Here is a 17,528-nt window from a genome sequence, read left to right as displayed (position 1 = left end):
GGAATTAATAGTAAGGCCCTCTGTTCAATGTCATAATCAGGCTCCGATAAAAATTTTCAACTACCTACTGCCTCGGATTATAAATAGCATGCCACCCGAATTTGTGAAAGAAATCACTGTTAAAAATATTGAATATAAGCTTGTCGGCGCCGGACACAGATGCTGCAATTATTATTGATGATTAATAGTACCAATCTTAATATTATGTTATCTGTATAAATCTGTAGAGCGGAAGGTTTGTGATTCCTAAACGTATAGTTCCAAAATACTGGACTGTCCTGTCGATGACATTGACAGTGGGGCGCCACCGTCAATACCGGATCGCTGGTTCAGATTTTTGCCATGTTGGAAACCATATAGTTGAACGATGGTAGCGCCCCCCTGTCATTGAGTTTGGCGGGACAGTTCAGCGTGGGTCATTGATGCGCAGAAAAAGATAACTGTCAATCAGTTGTGTCATGTCAAGTGTGAGCAAGCGGCTACGAGGTTATGGTTCCAAAATACTGGACTGTCCTGTCGATGACATTGACAGTGGGGCGCCACCGTCAATACCGGATCGCTGGTTCAGATTTTTGCCATGTTGGAAACCATATAGTTGAACGATGGTAGCGCCCCCCTGTCATTGAGTTTGGCGGGACAGTTCAGCGTGGGTCATCCATATCTTTGAAAGCGTGTTGAGTTTGGTGGAACGTTAAATTGTAGGAAAAGTGATTGTCAACCATCCAAGATATTATCTCCTTGCCCGTTAACCCACGCCTATGGAGATTCCACCCCTAGAGTTCCTTCTGATAGAGACCCAGTGCCTTTAAGCTGAAGGACTATTTCCTAAAGCTAATGTAAAAATATCAAAATAATTTTATGCTGTATAATTGCATGTGAAATTGTGAATGTACAGTCACGGAATGAAAAGGTTCGTCAGTTTTCAAATTGATTCCTTCAACGAATCGCGAGCACATATTACCTTTTGAAACTATGTAACTGTTCGTCAATAAAGTTCAAAATTATTCAGATCCAAGTTGTTTGACGATTTAACTTGTTAAGAAGATCATTATGATTGATAAACTAAAACCTTCTTGTTGGTTCAACCTGCCATTATCTATTGAAAAAAAAACTACATTTTGTAACAATATTGCACTGATGGGATAGAAAAATAAACAAGCAAAACCTCATTCGTTAGCAAACGTCATATTTATTTAAATGTTAGCAGCATTGTTTCTTGCACGGTTATGTTGGCAGGTTTGACTCTTACTTACAGTACCTAGTGCAAGCGAAAACCGACACTAAGGTGACGAACCTTTTCATTCCGCGACTGTACCCACTCCAAACTCGTTGGCTTTACATCAAACCCTGGTGGTTTTTAAAGCTATCTAAATGTATTATAATTGCTGTGTTTTAGTAATTTTATTTTCAAAAATAATTTGAAAAATGAAAATGAAAATGAAAATGAAAAGTATTTATTGCCAGAATCAAACAATACAATAACTAATTTATTCGGACTTTTAATGGAAGTGAATAAATCGATTGTTTCGTGCTTGTTACAGCATGAACTTTACCGTGATACTGAATTGCACATCAGCTGATATGAAAATGGAGCGTGCGACATTACAAATTAGCGTAATCAGAGCTCAGCGTTGCAAATCGACTAGACGACTAAAGAATCAATTGGTTAATAGACAAAGATGTTTTTTTTTCGTTCACGTCCCTATCTCCCTACAGACATCTTGTGTCACTTCACTTCAGTCACTTGTCATTGTTGTCATTTTATTTGTCAAACGTGACATGAGAAAAAGTGTGTGCGTGAGTTTGTGTGGGTGAGGAGAAATAAAATCAATATTTATTATCAATACACCTTGTCTATCCTTTACATCACGATTTCAATTTGGCACTGGGGACATTTAACAGAAAATCTCGTGATAAATTAATCGTAGAAATGAAAGTACATTTCTAATTTCAAAAATTGTGATTTGTTATCTAATATGAAGTGAGTCTGTTCTTTGTTATCGACACGTCCAAGGAACTCCCAAAAGATGACTGATTCAAGTTCGTACTCATCTTTGATGGCGCTTGTGGACAGCCACCTGTCCAAGACCAGTGTGCAGGCAAGTGGATCAGAGGGCAATGATAGTCCGTTTCCTAGATTGCAACTGCCAAGATTGAAAGGCCCAAATGCGACCTTGTCGGAAACTCGCCTGACGCTTCCTTCAACGCAGCGTCTGCCACTGCCCACGTTAAGCTTGACTGATAGCCCGATTCAAGAAGTCCTGGCCATGCAAGTCAGCAACATGCTCAAAGCTAAAGAAAAGAAAAAGCAACAAGAAGAAGAGGCAGCACGACTTGCACGCGAGCGCGAAAAATTAGCCGAAGAAATGAGGAAACTGAAGATGGAAGATGATAAAAATGATGAACATATCATTGATTTAGTCAAAGCTGTAAAGGAATCGATGACATTTAAGAAACCAGACCAACCAGCCCCTCGGAAGAGAAAAGTATCACTTAGCGGCAATAGCTCTATCGAAACATTGTTTGAACCAAGATTTATTGACAGTGAAATTAATCCGGTAAAGGTGAAAACTCCGGAACCTTTATTACCATGCAAGACCGATATGTCATACATCTTGACGCAGAAAATAAGACGAGGCAAATGCTCAGCATTTGGAAAAGTGCTCACGTCAAGACTGAAACCTGTAGCTGCACCGTACTTAAGAGAGACAATACATTCAAAGGTTGTAAGGTTTGATTTCTCAACAAAATCTCCATGTGATCTGATAAAAGAGAAACTACGACAACCCCGGCCGTATCCATCGCGTACATTTGACTTATTGAGCATATTCCCAGACTTGGAGGAAGAATTTTCGAAGTAAAATTGTAAATATTTATGATGAATGAAGGCTGGACATTTAAGATCAGTTGCACTGATGTATATCCAAAAAAACTATCAGTATACAATGAATTTAAACTTAAGATTTTAGACAGTCAGTTCTTGGATGTATTTAGTTTAACTCATTAGTTTAATTGGCTGTAAATTAGGATAATAATAATGATTATTATTGTAGTATACAATACTCACAATGAAATATAACTAGCTATAGAATCAGGAATGATGTTGCACAAAAATAAATTGTCTTTACTATATTTAGTAATTAGTTAGGTAAATAAAATTTGTAAGTTTATAGACTAGGGTGTTAGCACGGTAATATTATTAGTATTACCGTGGTGTTAGTATGTTATACTAATATTAATATTGTAATTAATCTATTGGTCACTGCTTCACATACAACTGTAGTGGTTGTACTTATTTCTGACTTACTTTCAGTTTTTATTTAAATTCAGTTTTCAGTAAAGTCTTGTGAATAGACAAAATTTTTGTTAGCGTTGTGACTCCCTAATAATATTGATCTCATTTTTATTTTATTTTCTTGTAAACATATCAACCATGGTGACTAACCGCACTGCACAGTTACAGTTAGGCTGAGTTGCACCATCTTACTTTAACAAACGTAAAAAATCTGTCAAACCTCATAAAAAAAACACCGGTTATTATCATAGTTACCGTCAAAGTATGTTGGTGCAATTCAGCCTTATTCAAGGACTTAAAGACATATGATGTACAATAATAAAATTATATTATTTGATAATTAATATATTATTATTAAATGGGATTCAAAATCATGTTTGTAATATTATTTAATACTTATTTTTAAGGCATCAAGTTGCCATTGGCGGATTTAATACATGGAGGCATTCTCTCCCAGCCCAGCCCAGTAAAGACTGAAATCACGATACTTCATATTCACAAACATTTTACTATGATGTCTCATAGTGCGCGTGGACACACAGGGTGACACGAACCAATCACAGAGCTGTATTCAACGCTGTGCGTTCGATTTGCCGCTTTCGTTTCTGAATACAGGCGTATGTGACACCAATAACTACTGTGGGAGTCGCATCGTGTCAGCCGCCGTACTACTATTAACATTGCTGTGCTCTTTATTGTTTATAAATTAATTTAATAACTGCGATAACAACCCCGATAATTCATACTATGTAGCTTGCTCTGTATGTTTTGCAATGCGAATTTTTATTCATTCATTTCCCTCTATAATGCTTTATTGACTGGACTAATGGCTCAATAATAATATTTTGATTTGATTTCTTTATCCTAGTTTACGTTCACGATTAATCCTTCAAGCTCCGCGAATCTAGCTAGACACATTAGATAATCAATTGTTATGACATTAATTAATGCCGTCTGGGACTCAATCGGTTAAGGCCTTGTCCAGGAGGGCGAATTCGCCGCGAATGTCTTCGCGCGTACAAGTACGAATTTTCAACTCGCGCGTGTTTTGTGGACGCTATGTGTTGGTACGCGCGAAGACATTCGCGGCCAATTCGCCCTCCTGGACAAGGCCTAAGCAAAACAAACATGTGCGTGTTTGGAATTGAAAAAAAAAATCGTTTTTAGCCTAGGCGCAGACCATCGATTTTTCGTCGGCCGATAGTTTAGTCGGGTTGAGTTCTCAGTGCGCACACTGATCCAACTAAACAGTTGTATCCCATCAAAAACAATACTTGTCAAAAAAACCAAGTCTCGCAACTCAGTTGTTCTACGGTAAAAAGTTGTGAGATCCATGTAATACCAAGTCCAGGCCAGGAAATCTTTAACGTTTTACGTAAATTATTGACTTGGCCATCGCACTAAATAATTTAATTTACACGTGTTTTCATGCGATGGCCAAGTCAATATATGGGTCATTCCACAAAAATATGTCAACTCTTAGTCCGCGCCACATTTCACATGAAATATTTGTTAATATTTTATTCCAAAATTGTTAAATAACAGCTCACAATGTGCTTTATTCATCACCCATTTATATTTTTTGAAACTATTTTTAAAACATCTTAAATTCCTTTTGAATGACCCAAAACGTCATTCCCTAGGCATGTCCGTACTCCAAAAGTTTGTGTTTTGGGACCCACATTTATAAAAACATCAACTTTATCCTTTGTTTTAATTAACGAATAATCTATTTAAATGTATATTACACCAAATTCTATTAATATTTTGCGGTTTCAATAAACAATAATTTGATTTTCTTTAGTTGAAAAAGAGTCTACAGTTTTTAGCGTCATTCCCTCGCCACGCACTGATTTTATAATTTTGCGCTTTAATATGTAAGTCAGTCAGTGAGTGACAAAATTAAGTAACTTTGACCCGTTATAATTCTTAAACTACTGGTTCAAATTGAATGAAATTTTAAATATACCGTGTTTTTACAATGCCTGCATAGCTAATGAAAATTCAGCCTTCTAGTTTTATCCACAACGAAGTTACAGGCGGTCGAAAATGGCCTGAATTGCTTCGAGAAAAGGATGGTACGGCCGGCCGTGCCGCTTTTTTGCTCGACTTGGTGGGGGCACTGCCGTGCCCCCAGATCGGGCGTGGGTGCGCAGACCGCCGATTTATAAAGTTGGGCCGATTTATTGTCTTCATTCGATAGAGAGCTGTTGAAGAGATCAGTCGCGTGGAATGTTTCCCAGAAATATTATACTTTACTAACACTTGCACACGGCTTCCCCTGCATGAAATTCAGTTTGTCAGAGCAAAGTAAAAAAGTTTAATAAAAATCGGCTCAAACTTATTTTTTTCCAATAGGACATGAGAAGGGGAAATTATAATGAAAAGGTGAAATCGAGAGTAATACTTTAAATAATTAATTTATAATAGATTAATTCGGTATTTTTTGATTAAACTACAGATTTGTTTATAAATTAAAATAACATATAGGGCTATTATTCATAATGATCTGTGACAAACACTGATTCATGCGTGCGAAACCGTGGCCAAAAGCCTTAGTTTCAGGAGTTAACTTAGACTATAGTCTTTTTCACCTAAGATGATCCGTATGACGTTTCGAGTTTGAAAGATTTAGAGATGTCACATAACTAAACCATAGCGATTAATCTATCGATTTTTTTCCAAGAGTTAATAAAAACCTACTTTTAGAGAAATATTTTGTATAGGTGTTATTTAACAAAAAACATGTTTTTTACAATTACAAATAATATTTGTAATTGTAAAAAACATGTTTTTTAATATTATTATTGTAACAATTTTTTATTGATAATATTCAAATTTCATGGTTCATGTTCAAAAAACGATTATTAAAAAGTACTGGTTCTGTTTCTTTAAATTAAAAACCATTAATTTATTTTTAATGCGTTTATTAAAAGTCAATAATCGAAAAATATAGTTGATTTTTGTGATGTTTTTAATAACTAAGTATTCACTGCAATCGATTAATGAACCGCGGAAATAATCGATTTTATTATACAAGAAATACCCCAGCACTAAATCTATTCCGTTTCACACATTGCGTACATGAAATAAATGATATTTTTACATCGTATTTAATTATAATATAATCAATAGACTCAGATTTTACTATATATTTCAAGACAAGGCAGTTTTTTTTTTATTATATTGCTAATAAAATACAAATATTTTTTCAAAAATATTCTGCATATGTAGTATGCGTAATATGGATAACCTTGAAGTGTCATACGGATCATCTTACGTGAAAAAGACTATAAGGAGTTATAATAAAACAATTGGATACTGGTAATAGAGTTATAATAAAACAATTGGATACTGGTAATAACAATATTTATTGAAAGGTTCAGAAGAAACAAACAATGAAATCGTTACACAATTTTTCAATATATTCAAACTTTGTCATTAGACAATAAAAAACAATGACAATACTTGTAATAACAATATTTATTCAAAAGTTTAGTAGGAGATGATGTTGCACAAAAGAAACAATGGAATCGTTACACAATTTTTCAATATATTCAAACTTTGTCATTAGACAACAATAAAAAACGATGACAATACTGGATATGACAATATTTATTAATGGGTTTAGTAGATGATGTTTCACAAAAGAAACAATGGAATCTTTACACAATTTTTCAATATATTCAAACTGTCATCCTACTTCCCACTAATATTATAAATGCGAAAGTTTGTATGGATGTCTGGTTGTTTGTTACTCTTTCACGCAAAAACTACTGAACGGATTTTGATGAAACTTTACAGTATTATTGTTTATAACCCAGATTAACATGCCATGATATGTATAATTTATGACGATCTGTGACAAAATAAATTTCACGCGAGTTCAGCCGCGGGCAAAAGCTAGTTAAACAATAAAAAAAACAATGACAATACTAGTAAGGGTAATAATAACAATATTTATTTAAAGGTTTAGTCTGTGGGTTTAGTAGATGTAGAAAAGAAACACAAAACAATGGAATCATCACACAATTTTCCAATATATTCAAACTTTGTCATTAGACAATAAAAAAACAATGACAATACTGGTAATTACAATATTTATTTAAAGGTTTAATTGGAGATATTGTACAAAAGAAACAAAACAATGGAATTGTCACACAATTTTTCAATATATTCAATCTGTCATTAGATAATAAAAAACAATGACAATATCAATAAAGATCAATGAAACGATTGAATAGTCATACAAGATGTATTCGAATAAACGTTTTAGATGATAAGTACCTACCACAGACAATATTATAATACTAGTACCTAATGACTAATGCTATAGAAGTTAAGGGTCAAAATGGTATAATTATTTCAACTTCGTCTAGAAAAAAAAAACATCCTATGACAAACCTTGTCCAAATCCGAATTTCAACTGTCGATGTTCGATGCGTTTACACTTTAATATAGTCAATTTAGACTTATAAAAACAATGTGACAATAAACAAAACAATGTGACAATAAAAACATCGAAAACCGCAGATATTTTGACCAAAAACATATTCAAATTTAACAGTTGACGGACGGATTGGAATTGTATAGAAATCCTGCAATAATTGACTTACATAAATGTATTTTAATCCATGACAATAAGGATAAATGACACATCGAAATCGTTACATAGTTTTACAATGTATTTTATATTTTGTCTATAATTCATAAAACATCAAAATCACGACAGTAGTTTCTAATTACATAAATATGACGGCCAAGAATATCCAAAATAACAACCAGAGCTGTCTCCCAGGCTCCATTCTATGGTAATGGTCTCATCTGAAACGGTAGGAAAAGTTATTTTCTGTTTTGAGAATAAACAAGAGCCCTTATAATATAAATGTAAGTTTAGGGTTGCAGGCAATCGTAAAAATACGCACAATATAATAAAGACAGTTTTGTGTAATGTGTTTTTAATTTGGTTGACATTATTTTTTATACGACCGTGGCGCTGAGTAGGTTAAACTTGCATTTGCTCGCGTGAATTTCGTGTTCAGAAATCATCGAATATGCCAAATCCTCCATTCGTCATAGATCAGAGCCCCGATTACGGTAACTTTTAACGTCTACAATCCAGACGCGTTTCTGATTCTGCGATACGATTGGTCAAAACAGCTGACGTACGCTGTTGAACGATGTGCATGTGGATTGAGTGATCCTTGCTTCAATCTTAACAAAAATCGAGGAAGTTTTACTTAAAATATGTTAAAACATTGCGATGAAGTTTAAAAATTTGTTAAACCTAAGATAAAAATGTTATGGCCAATAAATAGGAGCACTCATACCGCACGCTTTAAGAAAACGTCAACATGTTTATTTCAGAAAATAAAGCCTTTCTACTTCTTTTTATAGTATTGAAAAATTGTTAAGTCTCACAAAATAAAAAATCATATGTACCCTAATCAACATTTTCCTTTAGGAATCATCTAAGCCTGATATTTCTTAAATTATGAAGGGTTCGGACAATATTTTCATTGAATAATGTTTCCGACAAAGGTTGTCAAATTGACTGACATGTTTATCGTATAGTACAGTCCACTATGAAAATTAGCTGTAGTCTGTTTCAACTACCTATTTTAAAGTTTTTTGTCACTTTCTAAGTTTTGAATTTTATGGAATTGGGAAAGAAGTACCGAGTTTGAAGCGTTCATGAGCAGACATTGCAGTTGAATATTCAAGTTCTGAATTTGATTATTGATGAATAATAAAATAAATCCTACTAGCTCGATTGATGGTTTCATTTAATTTATTTAAACCAGGTTACCTTTAATCATATTTTTTCGTTAATTTATGAAAATATCAAATTAGCCCGTAATCCTGAATCCTGATACATACATTTAGCCTATTAATTTAACACATGTACGACTGTACTCAGTGTTGCACTATCAAATGCAATTGACGCGCCTCTATGCCAGGGTTTTTATGTTCCTGGTCAGGCTATACCTACATTTTCAACAGTCCATGTTAGAACAGTAATAAAGAAGCAACATATTATATAAATATACCACATGAAATAAATACAACAACGTATAGTATACCAGTTTTCAATTCTAACGTAATAATATCATTCATGATAATCGATTAATATTGCTTGCAAAAGCTTAACATTTTTTTTACATTTTGTGCTGTATCAAATAAATATTATACTATAATCTAGCTAAAGTTACAATTTCGAATTAAATACAACCAAATCTCATAACACAATCCGCTCTCCGCTCGCCTTTGGGCCATAATTTTACTCAAAAATACATTTGAACGCTTTAGCTTTAGGGGTCGCGTGACAAATTTTAATGCCAGCGATTTTGGGTTTCAAATCTACAGGACAATTAGTGTAATAAGAACAAAAATGTATGCTTGGAGTCATGTAGTTTTATGTAGGTATATTATAATATATTATGGTATAATATAATATATCTTCATTTTATGTTAAGTATAATTTCATATTACTGAAAGGATCTTCAGTAAATTAGGTATACTTAATTATTTGAGGCCGGGTGTATTGTGTCATAGTTGGAAGAGTTTATTATTGTCATTTCAATATCAATATCATATAATATTGCTACTGGGTCAAATGAGTACTAAGTTCAAATCTACTTACAATAGTAACTTTAACATTAATATTATAACAATATCATTTCAGGCTGTTAAGTCCATCAAACTTTTAGACTTTCTATTATTCTCAGTCTTAAATTTTGAGAAGCCCTAATGTTGGCAAAAGCAGGCATTTATAACAATAAAATAACAATAGGCAAGAATAAAAACATGACCTCACTTTGTAGGCTAAATCCTCCATTTGTTGACCTGATTACCTGTTGATCCTGACTATGATGATCACACTGATGGAAATAGGTTACAAATGTCACAACGTTTATAGATAAACTAGCTGTGCCCGCGACTTCGTACGCGTGAAAACCCGTTTTCGCAACATTTTTCATTGTTACTCTGCTCCTATTAATCGTAGCGTGATGTTGTATAGCCTATAGCCTTCCTCGTTAAATGGGCTATCTAACACTGAAATAATTTTTCAAATCGGACCAGTAGTTCCGGAGATTAGCGCGTTCAAGTAAACAAACAAACAAACTCTTCAGCTTTATAATATTAGTATAGATATGTGGCGACTCTTTACTAGTACCTACGAGTGTTACACCATACCATAGCTATATCTAAACCATACCATACCATAGATATAACTCAAAGGAGACTGACTGACATAATGATCTATCAACGCACAGCCCAAACCACTGGACGGATCGGGCTGAAATTTGGCATGCAGGTAGATGTTATGACGTAGGCATCCAGTAAGAAAGGATTTTACGAAACTCCACCCCTAAGGGGGTAAAACGGGAACCACGCGTGCGAAGTCGCGGGCGGCCGCTAGTTATGGTAATAAACCTATCAAGCGAGGAGTGACAAAGTGAGAGACTGACGCTACAACTCTGGTGTTCTGCTACACGAGTTGCTTGAAGTTGCGTTAGGAAGTACTTTGGGAAGTGAACTTTCATCTGTAAGTATTCTAAATATAAAATATGGTCTTAGCTGCTAAATATTGCTTAAGATTAACATTAACAATACTACCCCATTGGTTAACAAATCAATAGAAAACACTTCATGACCAAGTCAAGTTTGTTACCGATATTTTTCTAATTGACTTATTAAAAAGATTTAACAATAGTTTAGTTAACGTAGTTTCAGTATTTTCAATCTCACTCACGTTCATAACGAACAATTCGCATGAGCGAGGACAGACAGAATTGAAAATACGAAAACAGCGTTCAAGAATCTTCTGCTGCTTCGAAGCGATGCTACGGCCGGGTCGTGGTGGCGATTCATTTGGAAACTGATGCAATATTGAAGTTTTGAAGTGAATATAAGCTGTCTTGCTGAAGCTGAGTTAATCCAAGAAATCGAGCGTATTTTCGTATCGTAGTTCTAGGGCTGGTAATGGCGGCCGAGAAACTGGTGCGGCTCGTGAAGCTTCCTCGTGGCTTGGTACACGTCGCGCTCCTTATCGGGGTACTTTGTCGGCAAGTTCGGCGAGTGCAGGTTCACCTTGGCGGCGTATCTGTGGGGACAACAGGGATGATGACTGGGTAATGAAATCGAAATTCTATTTAGGCCGTCAGATAGAATAAAAAAAAATTGGACACATATTTTTTATTTTTTTCATAATCGAATAATTACAGTATTATATTGAGTTGAAATGACGCGTGAAGTCACTTTTGAGTAAAAAGTCTACTCAAGCGTGACGTAACGCGCCATTTCAACTCGATGTAGCACTGTTATATTGACGGACAAATAATTGAAATTTTGTCATCTAGCCTATTGCAACTATCAAATATTACTCAAAGGGCCTAAGTACTGAATAAATGATTTAATTTGAAGTTGGAACTCACCTTATACCAGCTATATCGATCTCGTAATGTCCACCAAGCACGTAGTCATTCGTCACCTTCTGAGCGACGCCGTCTTTGTCGATGTTTTGAACGAACCCGAGGCAAACCTAGGGAACAGGAAGATATGGCAAGTATCCTTGTCTAAGTGCTGTCGGCCTGGAGGTGATCTAGCGGGTTCATTCCCGAATTCCCCACTATGCTATTCCCCAGTTTATTTTTATTAAATAATTAAAATTTATTAGTTTTTTCCGGTGAATCCGCCTCGCCGGCCGGACGAGTGCGGTCAGCGGGAAACAAAAAATAAAATTTATATATTATTTAATTAATCATTGGTGGGGACAAGCCTAGTGGGGACAACGGGAATAAACCATCTAGTGCACCTTTGACTACGCATAGCATAACAAATTAATAATATTACAGCGCCACTCCGCTGCTTGCCGCAATAGAATGAAATCGCCGCTCCACAATAAAAAAAATCGCTATTTCCATGTGAACTGTGCGACTACGCGCCGCGTGGCCTATTTTTTTCAGTTCACTGCGATAAGTTAAGTAATTCGCTTTGCAGTGATACTCACCCTCCAATAACGATGGCGTGCGATTCAATATTAATTAAACAAAGCACCAAGTGGTGCTAATAACAATTTTCCTAATCAACAAGCTAGTGATGGGCGGGGAGTAACTACACGGCTTCGCTGACCGTACGACCCACCTCGGTCGAGATGGGCAGAGAGACATCAATATTGTAATTCCACATATTTTTTTCAAAATTATGTGTATTTATGCTGTATGCGGGTGGCGCATTTCGGCGATTCTGGCGTTAAGGAAATCTTTTTTGCTGTGGAAATCTTTTCTTTTGTGGAAATCTTTTCTTTTGTGGAAATCTTTTCTTTTGTGGAAATCTTTTGTTTTGTGGAAATCTTTTTTGTTGTGGGAATCTTTTTTGTTGTGGAAATCATTTGGTTGAAACTGCTGCAACAATGAGGTCACAGCTGTGTCTTCCGATTTCCGCGATGGCTTCACATGTCCGCAGGGCCGACCTGGGAATTGAACCCAGAATCAACCTATGAAACCTAGATTATAGCCAGCACATTAAGAATTTTACTCATTAATTGTTTAATTTATTCAAGATAAAATATTTAATATAAGTTAATACTCATATTAAAGACTCAATCAATTAATTCAATGTATTCCATACAAATCTGTAAGCCGCTCTTAGATGCGTCTTTTTTTATTCAATTTATTAGACGTCTAAGATGGCTCAATTAATTTACTTTATTTATTAAAGTGTCTCAATAAATTCGATCTTAGCATGCATTAATTTTACTTTATTTTACTTTAATTCATATAGGTATTTCAGCAAATTACAAGTGAGACAAATATTTGTTAAAATTACTTTATTCATCTTTCATGGCATGCATTATTTTAGATTTTAGAATTGAGTCGCCCTAGACATCTTTAACATGTCAAACGATTCACTAAAGTTACTAACAACTAAGTTCAACTTACTTGAAAATAGGCATGCATTACGTTAAAAATGGAATAGCAATTTACTTTTCATATTAATATATTTTCCAAAATATAACATGCATTACGTTAAAGACTGTGCTGCTATATAAAATTAATTTAAAAACAAATCTGAAAAGTGGATTAGTTTATGATAAAGCTGAAAGAAAAAGTTAGTGGGGGGATATCAGCGACCGAAACGTTCGCACGGTGGTCGTGGTCGTGTAGCGGCTCCCCACCCGAGTTGTGTGGCTCACCTGTTTTTTGAACGTGAATCCGTAGCTGGTGGTGGTGGTTTGTCCGCAGTAGTTCCCGTCGCGGTAGATGGGCTCGCCGCCCCAGGACCACAGGTCCAGCTCGTGGTCGTGGTCGGTCAGCAACAGCTGGACGTACTGCCGGCGGACGCCTTCCGAACGCTGCTTCAGCAGGGCCTCTCGCCCGATGAACGGGATGTCTTTCTGTGGAGCCGTGTTTAAATAAAGGTGAAGATCAGCTCATACTAGCTAGGCACTATTTGTTTTGAGTTTGAGGAAAAAAAAATTGAAATGTATTGGGTAGTTGACACACAGTTCTGACATCACATTTCAACTCAACTTACTATTAATTTATCATAATAAAAGTACATTAAAAACAAACTCAATTTTTAGAGCTAAATTGAAGTTGTTAGCGCCATCTATGGGCGCAAGAAAACAACTCATGACGTCAAAGGCGCGGAACCAGAGTGAAGATCGCAGCTAACTTCGCGTCGCGCCGCCCTCCTGTCAACTTAAAATCGAACGTTTCAAACACTCGATAATTTGATCTCGTTGCATACAGTCTGTAAACCTGTCACTTTAAATAAACGTTAAAACCGTAATTTCAATAATAATTAGTCATTGAAGAGACCCTTATTCCTTCATATATTCGAAAGCCTGAGCTCGAAACAAAGTATTTTTAGTCTTGAAATATTATTGGTTAATGGTGTCAAATACCCAATAGTACTCACGTTAGACTAGTTCTAGACAAAACTTCACCATGTTGGTATGTGTCATAGTGCTCACGTTGAACTTGACGCGCCAGGTGCGCCCGCACTCCAGCGGCGTGGTCATGGTGTCCAGGTCCTGGCCCCAGAACTACTCCACCAGCAGCGCTTACGTTTAGTGCCCACGTGTACTCCACCAGCAGCGCTTACGTTTAGTACCCACGTGACTGCCGCCTGCTGTTGGTATGTGTCATAGTGCTCACGTTGAACTTGACGCGCCAGGTGCGCCCGCACTCCAGCGGTGTGGTCATGGTGTCCAGGTCCTGGCCCCAGAACGCGAAGAACTTCTCCACCCGCAGCGCGCGCGACGCATAGTATCCCACGTGACTGATGCCGTATTTCTCGCCTACCGTCATCAGGCGGTTGTATACGTGAAGGGCGAACTGTGCAATAGAAGCTCTATTTCAATACCCATAAACCACATAATTGAAATACTAACCTACCTATGATAAATAAATAAATAAAAAAACAATGAATTACTTTACTTTAAATTCAAATACTAAAACAAGGAACGCGGCATTGTTTCACGATGCGACACGACATCGCAACGTGCCACGACGCACAACGCGATGTCGTATCGTGTTTGTATGTAAGAGTCCTTATACATTATGGGAAAGGGAAACGAAACATAATCAAAATATAATTTTAATTGAAATAAAACCATTTACTTATCGTTTTTGGCCATTTATTTAACAGTATACAGTATTATAAAACACCAGCAACCTCCAGGGCTAATCATAATAATACACAACAACGTGTTTTAACGTAAAACATAAAAAATATTTAAGTTTTTACTGTATTCTCGTGTCATTTTAAGTCTATGTCTCATTCATAAACAAAAGAAACGCCGCCCCGTCTACCTCTTCTCAATAGATCAAACCTGGTCGAGCTGGCGCAAATGAAGGCCCAAAACCAATAATAAATACCTCTTCTCAGTTTATTTCTAACTCGTCTCACTCGTTGTCCTCATAACAGCTCTGGTTCTATAAGATTTTAAACTTTCGCGTTCCATTTCAACTAGTCAGTCTGCTTGTGACCACGGCTGCAGCATCGCAGCCGAAACGTCAAGCCGTGAGTACATAATGTAACTCATTAACAAACGTCGCGTTAAGACCCGTGTCTTACTATTTTAGCTCTGGTTCTGACTCAATCATCGATGACTTCTTCCTCGCAAAATTCATATCAGTTTAGTTTCCCTTCTCCGCCATTTAATTCTGAAAAAACATTTTTAAAAACTCGAAATTAAATAATATTAATCCATTACTAATAATGTTCACTAAATACAAGAAAAGTATAAAATAAACTTACTTGTGTCATATTGAGATTGTATGGAAACACCATGGGAAGTGAAAAGAACATGGTTTATGAATATTGAATCGCTTTGGATAAAGATTTACCGTGCTGGGAGCAAACATTTTATTTGTTCAAAAGTACCCCTGCCACTGCAGAACTGGCAACATTGATACTAAAACCGGGGTCGTCGGATACAAAGAAATCAGGTTATTTTAATACAATTAGCAAAATTTACCAGACAGATATATTTTAAGTTTTAATTGCAAACGGCTGAATATTCTCGTTCAACTGAAATCTCGAGCATTTTAGAATCGTACTAATTACGGAAATCTATACTAATATTATAAATGCGAAAGTAACTCTGTCTGTCTCTTTCACACCTAAACCACTGAACTGATTTTGATGAAATTTGGCATAGAGATAGTTTGAGTCCCTTGAAAGGACACAGTATAGTTTTTATCCCGGTTTTTGAAACAGGGACGCGCGCGATAAAGTTTTTCTGTGACAGACAAAATTCCACGCGGGCGAAGCCGCGGGTGGAAAGCTAGTAACTTAATAACCTTTTGAACAACACAGTGCTCGTTCGTTCCATTCCATTTCTGGAATTGGATATTGGCAAGATGACAGCTTAAAAATGTAAATATCAATTATAGGATGCAATCCTGTCCTTCGTTGGTTGAGTTGAGAGAAAAAATCTGAGCATTTGCAAACATACAAGTAATAGGCTAGTTTCCTAAAAAAATTTTTTAGTCCTTCAATTTTAATTACAATAAATATTGGGCACATACATTTTTAATTGTCAATCAAACAAATAATTACAAAGTAATAGTGTGTTGAAGTTCCGCGCGACGTCACAAAGTGCTGCGCTTTTAAGCACTCATTGACATCACGGGCCTTTTCTTTAGAACTTTGGCACGCTTTATCTCTTTACATTTTCATTAGTTTGAAAAAGTTAAAAATACGTGTTGAGTATTTTATGATAAGCTAACTGACGGACTAATTAAAACTCTTGCTTTTTTACCCAGGAAACATCCCTATTCTATCGGTGATACCGACACTGCAAATTAACTTACCTCATTTGGAATATACAGCACGTATCCAAGTTCGCCAGTGTGCGTCAGATTCATCGCACGTATTCCGTTAGCGAGCCCGACGTCTAGTTCCTTGAACGTGAAGAATGGGAAGTTCGACGGGGACAAGTCAACGTCAGTCAACTCCGAGAGCAGTGTCCTGGTGAACGGACCCATGACGCAGATGGCTGTGTACATGGATGTGACGTCAGAGAGCGTCACCGAGCCGTCGCGTGGCAGGTGACGTTTCAGCCACACTTTGCAGCGTGTCTGCTGGATGGTCGGCGCGATCATCATGTAGCTGGAATGGAGAGAGAATGTAGAGAGTTAGGGTGTCTGATGCCCGTTTTCACCATCAATCCCAAATTCTAAAGTGACTAGGTATATCAGAAATTTTGTTTAACTAGGTGTCACTTAAAATTAGGGATTGATGGTGAAAACGGGCATGCTTCTCACGGCAGGATCTCAGGGTAATTGAGCTAAAGGAGTCGGAACTACTCGCTGCATCATTACTGAGATATATTGTTCTTTTATGTCTACAATCGAAGGATTGCTTGGCTAGTACACGTGTTAACACGCATTCGTTGCCATTGTTTTAGCCGTTTAGTTCTGGCAGTGTGGAATAGGACCACCCCCACGTAAGAGGCGACTAATGCCCGTTTTCACCATCAATCCCTAATTTTTAAGTGACCCCTATGAAAACAAAATTTCAGTTATGTGTTACCATAGGGGTCACTTAAAAATTAGGGATCGATGGTGAAAACCAGCGTAAGAGATATATGATAGATAGGTATGCAAACATGAGGCTTCCCTAACTCGTCTGTCCAATGTGAGAAGTGCAGGCAGAATAAATTCTCCGTTTGCAATTTGTAAATTAGAAAAGGTCGTCCTCCTGCATCGAAAACGAA

The 17,528-nt window shown here is 36.4% G+C and overlaps 2 protein-coding genes across 8 annotated transcripts in view; one reads left to right on the top strand and one right to left on the bottom strand.

The window, feature by feature from the left end:
• Positions 1 to 1,771: 1,771 nt before the first annotated feature.
• LOC114357438 (uncharacterized) lies at positions 1,772 to 3,669 on the top strand. Its single transcript, XM_028311049.1, has one exon. The coding sequence runs from the start codon at positions 2,028 to 2,030 to the stop codon at positions 2,859 to 2,861; it is 834 nt and encodes a 277-aa protein (XP_028166850.1). The 5' UTR covers positions 1,772 to 2,027; the 3' UTR covers positions 2,862 to 3,669.
• A 7,288-nt stretch (positions 3,670 to 10,957) lies between these two features.
• Positions 10,958 to 17,528, bottom strand: part of LOC114357420 (pyruvate dehydrogenase phosphatase regulatory subunit, mitochondrial) — a 36,630-nt gene continuing 30,059 nt past the window's right edge. For 4 of the 7 annotated variants that reach the window (XM_028311017.1, XM_028311015.1, XM_028311022.1 and 1 more), the window contains 6 exons: positions 16,624 to 16,921; positions 14,521 to 14,640; positions 14,277 to 14,336; positions 13,494 to 13,694; positions 11,734 to 11,840; positions 10,958 to 11,402 (listed from right to left, as the gene is read on the bottom strand). In XM_028311017.1, the coding sequence (XP_028166818.1) occupies positions 11,270 to 11,402; positions 11,734 to 11,840; positions 13,494 to 13,694; positions 14,277 to 14,336; positions 14,521 to 14,640; positions 16,624 to 16,921 (919 nt within the window). In that variant the 3' untranslated portion in view covers positions 10,958 to 11,269. Of the gene's footprint in view, positions 11,403 to 11,733; positions 11,841 to 13,493; positions 13,695 to 14,276; positions 14,380 to 14,416; positions 14,641 to 16,623; positions 16,922 to 17,528 lie in introns of those variants that run through there. The other 3 variants (XM_028311018.1, XM_028311016.1, XM_028311020.1) reach the window with 2 other exon arrangements.

This window comes from Ostrinia furnacalis, unplaced genomic scaffold, assembly GCF_004193835.3.
Source record: "Ostrinia furnacalis isolate ACB-3 unplaced genomic scaffold, ASM419383v2 OfSCF3149, whole genome shotgun sequence".
Taxonomy (NCBI): domain Eukaryota; kingdom Metazoa; phylum Arthropoda; class Insecta; order Lepidoptera; family Crambidae; genus Ostrinia; species Ostrinia furnacalis.
The sequence above is the reverse complement of the archived record's forward strand: the minus strand, read 5'-3'. Positions and strand labels throughout refer to the sequence as shown.